Genomic DNA, 9,908 nt, shown 5'->3' on the forward strand with positions numbered 1-9,908 from the left:
TACGATTGTTTTAGGTACATTATGACTTAGTGACTTTAGAGGTGTGGTTTATAAACAGAAATGGGCTTACTCTTTAGTGGGTGAGTGCCTGTCTTTTCCCTAAACCCCTCCCTAACTCGTCCTTAGTTCTGCCTTCACCCCTCCCCTTTATTTATAAGCATTCCCCATTTTACAGCCACTCCTTCTGTCCCTTCCACATTTACTACTAAAAACTATACTAACGTGTGCGGAAACCGTGAAGTCGGGGCAGACAACTACACACAGAAAAAGATAGGAGAAGCAGAACAGCCGCACGTAATTTGTGAAAAGCATTTTTTAGTTCTTTAGTAGTACTAAAAATGTAATACTCAGATTATCTGTGAGACTCTCTTGGGTATGTCTGATGGGATTTTAAAGCTTGTGAAACTATCCTCAGCAGATGGGAAGTAGGTTCCATTTGTAACATAAATGGACCTGGAAAGAGGTCACTAAAGTGGATCTTTGTAATACAAAGCTGTGTCCCATTGGAACAGAAGTCATTAGGACTTTTTAGGGTAGTGACAGGAATGGTTAGCATATGGCTGGTCTTGTCTTTAGTGGCACAGAAACACAGAGACTGGAGAATGATGTGGTGGGATGTTGCTGAGAATAATGACCAGTCCTTCCATCTCATTTAGTTTTTTTCAATAATCAGTCACAAATTGCACAGGCATGAACAGACGTTGGTCCCATAGAGTCCTACGACAAAGGGACTTCTGCCGCAGGTACCTGCTGAGGCTCATTAAGGCTGGAAATAGTTTGAGGTTACTTGGATTCCAGATCCTTGGAGGCGTGGCCTCAAAGTTCAGGATCGAATGGACCTTGTGGGTCAGAGCCATGGCTTATTAACACTCAGGAAGCAAAATACACGGAATGGAATGAGGCCACAAATAGTCACTAAGGAATGAGGTTAATTCACAAATTTCTATCCCTCATTGTGCGCTTTTCTCAGTAAACAGTTTGTTGGACGATAAATTGATTGATGTCTTTGTGGCTGCTTCATGTGAAGGTTTTGCAATGCTGAAAGCTTCTCCTCAGAGCACCTTTTACTCTCCCACCTTGTCTCTGTCATGTAGAGAGGTTGCTTTTATAACTGAAGTTTTTGTCACACTGAGAGCACTGATACATTTTTTTCTCCTGTGGATTTTCTCATGTTGAATCAAACTGAGTCTCCAGCAGATGCTTCTCTGGCATTTAGACCAATGACAAGGTTTTGCCCAGTGTGAGTTTTCTCATGTTCAGTGAGACCAGATTTCTGACTGAAGCTTTTCAAGCATTCAGAGCACTGATACGGTTTTAGTCCAGTGTGAGTTTTCTCATGACGAGCGAGACCAGATTTCTCACTGAAGCTTTTCAAGCATTCAGAGCATTGATATGATTTTAGTCCAGTGTGAGTTTTCTCATGTTGCGTTAGACTTGATTTCTGACTGAACCTTGTCTGGCATTCAGAGCACTTATATGGTTTTAGTCCAGTGTGAGTTTTCTCATGTTGAATGAGACCAGATTTCCGACTGAAGCTTTTCAAGCATTCAGAGCACTGATACGGTTTTAGTCCAGTGTGAATTTTCTCATGACGAGCGAGACCAGATTTCTCACTGAAGCTTTTCAAGCATTCAGAGCATTGATATGGTTTTAGTCCAGTGTGAGTTTTCTCATGTTGAATGAGACCAGATTTCCGACTGAAGCTTTTCCAGCATTCAGAACACTGATACGGTTTAAGGCCAGTATGAGTTCTCTCGTGTTGAATGAGATTGGCCTTACAACTGAAGCTTTGTTGGCACTCTGAGCACTTATATGGTTTTAGTCCAGTGTGAGTTTTCTCATGTTGAATGAGACCAGATTTGTGACTGAAGCTTTTCAAGCATTCAGAGCACTGATACGGTTTTAGTCCAGTGTGAGTTCTCTCATGACGAGCGAGACCAGATTTCTCACTGAAGCTTTTCAAGCATTCAGAGCACTGAAAAGGTTTTTGCCCCGTGTGGGTCCTTTCATGTAAAGTAAGGCTGAATTTCCGGCTGAAGCTTTTACAGCATTCAGAGCACTGATAATGTTTTTGCCCAGTGTGAGTTACCGCATGTCGTGAGAGAGTAGATTTCTGGCTGAAGCTTTTCCAGCATTCAGAACACTGATACGGTTTAAGCCCAGTATGAGTTCTCTCGTGTTGAATGAGATTGGCCTTACAACTGAAGCTTTGTTGGCACTCTGAGCACTTATATGGTTTTAGTCCAGTGTGAGTTTTCTCATGTTGAGTGAGACTAGATTTCTGACTGAACCTTTTCTGGCATTCAGAGCACTGATACGGTTTTAGTCCAGTGTGAGTTCTTTCATGACAAGTGAGACTATATTTATGACTGAAGCTTTTCCAGCATTCAGAGCACTGAAAAGGTTTTTGCCTTGTGTGGGTCCTTTCATGTAAAGTAAGGCTGAATTTCTGACTGAAGCTTTTACAGCATTGAGAGCATTGATAATGTTTTTGCTCAGTGTGAGTTACCGCATGTTGTAAGAGAGTAGATTTCTGGCTGAAGCTTTTCCAGCATTCAGAACACTGATACGGTTTGAGCCCAGTATGAGTTCTCTCGTGTTGAATGAGATTGGCCTTACAACTGAAGCTTTGTTGGCACTCTGAGCACTTATATGGTTTTAGTCCAGTGTGAGTTTTCTCATGTTGCGTGAGACTTGATTTCTGACTGAACCTTTTCTGGCATTCAGAGCACTGATACGGTTTTAGTCCAGTGTGAGTTCTTTCATGACAAGTGAGACCAGATTTATGACTGAAGCTTTTCCTGCATTCCGAGCACTGAAAAGGTTTTTGCCCCGTGTGGGTCCTTTCATGTAAAATAAGGCAGAATTTCCGACTGAAGCTTTTACAGCATTCAGAGCACTGATAATGTTTTTGCTCAGTATGAGTTACTGCATGTTGTAAGAGAGTAGATTTCTGACTGAAGCTTTTCCAGCATTCAGAACACTGATACGGTTTGAGCCCAGTATGAGTTCTCTCGTGTTGAATGAGATGGTCTTTCTGACTAAAGCACTTCAGGCACTTAGTGCACTGATAAGGTTTGTGCCCAGTGTGGATTCTCACATGTTGAATGAGATCGCTTTTCCGACTGAAGCCTTTCTGGCATTCAGGACACTGATACGGTTTTTGTCCAGTATGAGTTCTCTTGTGTTTAGTGAGGTGGGATTGATAACTAAAGTTGTTCTCACATTCATTGCTCTTATTCAAGTTATTTGTATCTCTAAGTTGGGTTTGTTTCTGGCTACATGCCATCTTAAGTCTGAATCTAATTCCGGAGTCTGTACTTGTTTATGTTAAAACTCAACATTAACTTCTAAATTACGCTGCTGAAGCTCTTCTTCACATTTGCATTCACCTAATTATAGCTTTTATTTGGAGATCAATGTTCTTATCTTTGATGCCAGCCTATCTAACTTGTCTTATAAACTTTCACTGAGGGGCCCCTTATTTTTATTAAGATACCCCTCATGGATTCATTTTCTCCAAGTTATGCCCACAAGGATTCCCTCAAGTAGAATTAAGCTCATTCTGACTGCAGTTTATCGCATTTAATTTAGGAGTTTTAAAAGCACTGATAGGGTCTTTGAGGATTAGTACTTACAAGTGAGGTACATTTTTTATACAAGTAATGAACATGGATTAAAACATGTTAGGGTAGTTTTCAAATTATCAATAGTGTAACACTGGCCCTTTTTAAGCTTCCTATTCCGGTGAGGCCCAAAAAGGTACACCATTAACTTTGGAGGTCTGGCACACTTGGAAACAACATAGATCAACCCAAGAGACAGAGTTGGTGGGACAAATCTTTCTATATTGTAGATGTTAATCCAGTGTCTTTGCTATAATGACATCTGAGAAGAAAATTTTCAGTTATTTTTTAAAATACAATGTTTTCTTTCCTCCGAATCACAGGAGACGGAGACATAAGCTTGCTCGTGTAAACTGAGGTTATTAGCCTTCCTGACACTTCTGTCACATCACATCACGTCTACGGATACTGATTTGCTGGGAGAGGCTTAGGTCTCCAAGGCATTTCTCATAAACCATCAGGCAGAATTTGCAACACTGAATATTCCCAAGTGCTCTGTGTGAGGATCAGTTGTTGCCAATGTTCTTTGCTTGACCAACCGTGAAATGTTTCCTTTAAGTGAAAATATTCTTATATTTAGTAGCTGACGTAGATTTTCAATTTACATGCAGGTACAGTTATTATTTCAGAGGCTATTCAATCCCAATAACTGACACTTGGTAAATGTTCCTGGTCATTGTACATCAAGGTTTGACAACAAATAATGATTGTAAGAAAGTCGATAAATCACTTTCACATTCAGCAGTTTCTTCTGCACCAAATTCCTCACCATTCCTGGTGCATAGAACTAGTTTTTCTTCAGAGATTTAGAGTGTTTCTACTTTCCTCAATATAACCCTTTATAGAAATGTTTCCAACATTACAACATTTCTTTTTCTTTTTGTTGCTTCAGTGACCTGTAAAAATAGAGTTAGAAATTATAAGTGAGTTGCACTCCAAGGGGGTAAAACAGTTCATGGATACTGCATAGACAGGGAACTTGGGACCACTGAGACTCAATGTTGTGAGAGCAAAAGTAGTGAATTTAGAAAGAAACACAAGTTACACATGTATCATGACACAGATTCTCAGAAGCATCCAACACCAACAATTTACTCTTCCTGTGATGATGACTGGCATCACAGTAAGGTATTTGTACCTCCTTTAATGAATTATCAGATGTTGTGTACTCCCCTGCCCATTTAAAGGACTCTGCTATTCCTTATTTCAGGCATCCATGAAGGGACATTTCATTGAACAAAGGAATCTGCATTGTTGTAATCACTGCTTTAAATGCCACTGGCGGAGCGTGATTATTTTATTAAGAGTGTTTTGGTCACTCAATTCCTTACCCTTGGGTGTGATACTGATACATAATACATACTTAAGAAACATGACTAACAGTGTGCCTCGTGAAACACGTGAGAGTTTGAAACTGCATCGTAAAAGCAAGCAGAAGGGTCACAAACTGGTTTGAGATTAAGTCATTCATGACAGAGAGAGAAACCTACTAATGTGCTATGAAAATAATATGAAAGGTAGTAATGCAGTCTGTAGTTTTAAAACAAAATATGATTATGAGAATGCTCAAGTAAAATTAGTCCTGCTTATGTTTTCTTTGAGATGTAAATCCGAGAGAAAGTGATTGCATGTTTCTTAATGAAACGTAATTAGACTATGCTTACAAGTATAATGAAATGGTGTTTTTATATTATTTCTTATGCATCTCTAGTTCTTTAATGTTTTCAACATTAGCATGTTTTTTCTTTAGAAAATAGTGATTTAGTGGTTTTCCATGTAGGCCTCAAAAATGTATTTTGTCTTTCATTATTTCCTTCGAATAATCTAAAAATGTCCCGATTGCACTGAAGCTACGAGTATTATCACTGAAGTTTCTGTCCTACAGTTTGAAAAATGTACATCCTTTCTGTTAGAATAAAACTGTATTGACTATGTTGCAAGCTCAGAAGAGAGCGAGTGGAGTGGACACGTTGAGTTGCAAATGTATTTACTATTTCCGAAGGGAAGTGATATTGCACATTCTTAACCTTTTCGCTGTGGCGGCAATTCCGCCGCAGCGCTAAGGGGAGAGGGGGTGCGCGCGGCGCTCCGACGCTTGTGACGGAACCGCTCCGTCACACCCCTTGGGTGGGCTGTGCTTGTGATGGAGTGGTTCCGTCATGGCCCCGCCCGCTCAAAAGGACACGCCGCGCAGGCGCAAGATCAGCGCTGCGCAGGCGCGGCGAGCGGGCCATGACGGAACCGCTGCATCACCAGCACAGCCCACCCGAGGGGCGTGATGGAGCGGTTCCGTCATAAGCGTGGGAGGGGTTAAAGAACAATGACCACTGAACAAAGGTATTACGTATGGGTTCCAGAAGATTTGGGTTAGAGAACGATCACATCACGGTTACACTATGGATTTTGACCAATGGAAATCATGCAAACTACCTAAAAGTTATTTTGTGGGCAGGAACTGAAATCGTTTGGAGGCATAATTGCCCCTTGGGAAAAGGACGGCACGCTGCTATTTTCCCTTGCAAATCCTTGGCCTGACCTGCTGTCGGTCTGAACTCTGATTTTTCCCTGAACTGAAATCTCCTGATTACCTCCGCACTTTACCGGCTGGTGAAGTTGAGCAGGTAAAATCTTTCAGCTGAAGAATTTATTAACCGTGGGCAATGAACTCAGGTCCGCTAGTGGAGGTTGCAGAGATTAGCTAACAACGCATTAAATTGAAAACACAGAGTTCATGCAAAAACTCTGACTCTGCCACGTAGGGAGTTAGCAACTACACCCACAACCCTTTGATAAAACAACTTTACCTTTGCATGCTAAAAAGCATATAACCAATTCACAAAAGTGAGCTTCGAAAAATATCAGGCAATGAGAGAGGTGATGACACAAGCAGATGCCTTGAACACAAAGAGCATATCATGCTGAACGATTCAGTGGTGGTCCCATCCTCGTAGGACCACCCAAAGCAAAGTTATGGGCAAAAATACAATGCTAACCAGAGGCTCAGCAAAGCATTATGGGATGAGATTCTAGAGTGCAGTGAATATTATAGTATTAGCTCTCAGTTGAGCCGGGAGAGATGCAGCTTCAGGAATGTTTTGATATTGCATACTATAATATTCACTGCACTCTAGAATCTCATCCCATAATGCTTTGCAGGGCCTTTGGTTGGGATTGTAATTTTGCCCATAACTGACTGTGCTTGGGGTGGTCCTAGGAGGATGGGAGCATCATTGAATCGTTCAGCCTGATATGCTCTTTGTGTCTAAGGCTTCTGCTTAGTTCTCCCCTTAGGTTGAGGAGGACCCCAAAATCATCAACTCTCCCATGCTTGCTGAATTTTCATTTTCACTTTTGTGAGACGACTATATGCATTTTAGCATTTAATGATAGAGTTACTTGTTGTTTTACCAAAGGTATGTGAGGTTTCTGTTTCATTAATTGGGATGAGACGGGGCGGAGTTACGGAGTGGAATTTCACCAAGTTTTTGTTCAACTCCGCAGAATTCTGCGTAGTGATACTCCGCCAACTTCGCCTACCCTTAGAATTCATGACTCCGGCTATTGCACGCTGTGCTCTAGCGTTCTACTGGGTCCACCTTGTGTCCTGATAAATCTACAATCAATTCTTAGTTTGTATGATTCCAAATAATGTGTTCTATTTTGCAATATGTTTTCTCTCTTTTTCTCTCTTCCTTCCACAGTAGGTGTTATTTGACGATGTATTTGTTCTGAGCTGTGATGTGCTGTGATTACCTGTATACAGAAGAATAACCATTATTAAACGATTCTAGTGCATGTTTGTGCTTTGACCATTCAATCTGAAGTTTAGATAAAGATAACTTAATAACTATTCCATGTGTTTGTCCTTACTTATTGATGATTTTATTAATATTGTGTGAATAATATTAGCTAGGCACTTCTTTATTATAGGTCCTCATGAAAGAGTGGCTTTCCATCTCTAGTTATCTGAGTCCCTATTAGCTCATACGGAGGACCTTAAGATTATGATTAAATTGTAGAGTTTCTATGGGCCAAACTCTGTGTTATTGTGAATTGTGTTGCTGAGGATTGGGTTTACGATGTGGTGGGTAACCTATATCTGAGCTCACAAATTTTACACCTCTTCCCCTGGATCACCACCGTAGACTGAGGCTGTGTCCAGTTGGCTCAGTGGAATTCACCATTTCAAATTATATGGAGGATAAGGACTTACCTGGTGGCCCGGAACTTGTCACACTCCTTTGACAGGACCCAGACACTCCAACACCTAGAAAAAGAAAAAAAACAGCATAACGGGAAAGGAAAGTAAAATGGGATAAGAAAAGACGAATACTACAGAAACAGAAGAATAATAAAAAAGAGGCTATCTTCCACTCTTCTTCAAAGAGACCCAGTGTGGCCCTGGTGGTGACAAACAGGACAGGAAAGGGCAGGCTGGGAGGACGCAAAGAGCTGGAAGTCAGATCTAGAGAGAAAGAAAACGGAAGATATAGACCAAGGAGAGGATAGAATCATGAGGTGTGGAGCAGACAAATGTGTTGATAGTCAAGGGACTGCTGGGGAACATGGGAGGCAAGCGTGCTGATGGCCCAGTGCCTCCCGACCCGAGAAGGGCCCAGACCTGCACTAGGGCCCCACGACATTCATATTCCTTGAGGAATGTGGCTGCATCAGGTGGGTGCCAGGGTTAGTGGGAACTCAAAAAATGATGGGGGAGGTTTGCAGGAACATGGGGTGGCTGGCCACTGCTTCAACGACCATGTGTGGCGGCACGCTTTGCCAGATAAACCTTAGTATTTATAAGAGCCCTAAAGTAAGAGGCAGAAAGAATAAAACTGTTATGAAGAGAATAGACTGGCAGAGTTCAACAGTTCTTTATTAGCTTCCAAACCTTCAGGCCAACGGATGATAGAGCATTCCAAATGTGGCTGGACAAAGGAGGAATAGTGGGTTGTACCAAGTAGGTTAATTATAACAAAAACATCACACAATTTAGGAACCCGGAGATAAATAGCCTGACCCTGCAGTATACCAACATTTGTACAGAAACACGCTTAAAACAGCTAGCATAAAAACAAATAAGGAAGAGTACTACGTAAAAGCCATGTGTTTGTTTTATTTTATTTTATTTTTTTAAGATCATAAGCTATATAGCTTGAGAATGGTCTGGAGAGGGAGTCAAATTCTTGAAGCTGAAGAGAGATAAAAAACAGAGACACAGAGATACACAGAAAGGGTCTTAAGAAGAAGTAGAAGAAAAGGAAACAGAAGGCACTAGGAAACGTTACCTGATGGTTATCTTGTTTATTCCTCCAAGGGAGCCAGCCGCACCACCTGGCCCGTCCCAGAATACCTTGAAAGGAAGTAAAGATTTGCTTCAACCAAGAGCTTATCTGCATCAAACGTGAATCTCACTTCCTCTCATCTTCCAAAACAACTGTCCTTAACTTACAAAGAAAAACAAACTCTTGTTCTCTACAAAACCGTTGTAAAGCACCGTTGGTCTATGATTAAATAGAATATTTTTTTAACCTTTTTATTCTTCTGGTATATACGACCAAACCCACAACACCCTCCAAATCCAAACCTTGCACTGCAATGGACACACAATGAACCATGATCACTTGCTGAACAAGGTCCGAGTGAAGACATAGCCCACCAACAAGCTAAACAAGGTCTGAGTGCTCATACAGCGCACCCACAGGCTGGACAATGTTCGAATGACGAGACAACGCACCAACAGGCTTAACAAAGTCTAAGTGCACATTCAGCGCACCCACAGGTATAGGAGACTCTGAGTGAACAGACCGCCCACCCACAGGCTGAACAAGCACTGAGTCAAAAAGCAGCCCACCCACAGGCAGAACAAGCACTGAGTCAAAATACAGCCCACCCACAGGCGGAACAAGGTCTGAGTCAAAATACAGCACACCCACAGACTGAACAAGGTCTGAGTCAACATACAGCGCAACCACAGGCTGAACAAGGTCTGAGTCAACTTACAGCACACCGACAGGCTGAACAAGGTCTGAGTCAACATACAGCACACCTAGAGGCCGAACATGGTCTGAGTCAACTTATAGCGCGACCACAGGCTGAACAAGGTCTGAGTCAACATACAGCACACCGACAGGCTGAACAAGGTCTGAGTCAACATACAGTGCACCCACAGGCTGAACAAGGTCTGAGTCAACATACAGCACACCCACAGGCTGAACAAGGTCTGAGTCAACTTACGGCACACCGACAGGCTGAACAAGGTCTGAGTCAACATACAGCACA

General features: G+C 41.8%; 1 protein-coding gene across 2 annotated transcripts; it reads right to left on the reverse strand.

Moving 5' to 3' along the window:
* Window positions 1–627: 627 nt before the first annotated feature.
* Window positions 628–3,289, reverse strand: LOC147737742 (uncharacterized). 2 transcript variants are annotated; one of them, XM_086942814.1, is made up of 4 exons: window positions 3,012–3,289; window positions 2,712–2,927; window positions 1,452–2,207; window positions 628–1,367 (listed from the first exon to the last, which is right to left on the reverse strand). In XM_086942814.1, exons 1-4 carry the CDS (start codon window positions 3,287–3,289, stop codon window positions 1,178–1,180), a joined length of 1,440 nt encoding a protein of 479 aa, XP_086798940.1. In that variant the 3' UTR covers window positions 628–1,177. The 2 variants fall into 2 exon arrangements, with proteins under 2 accessions (XP_086798940.1, XP_086798864.1); XM_086942738.1 differs by having other exon boundaries at window positions 628–2,411; window positions 2,580–3,289.
* Between the last annotated feature and the right edge of the window lie 6,619 nt (window positions 3,290–9,908).

The sequence above is a fragment of the Lissotriton vulgaris genome, chromosome 1_1, assembly GCF_964263255.1.
Source record: "Lissotriton vulgaris chromosome 1_1, aLisVul1.2, whole genome shotgun sequence".
NCBI lineage: Eukaryota > Metazoa > Chordata > Amphibia > Caudata > Salamandridae > Lissotriton > Lissotriton vulgaris.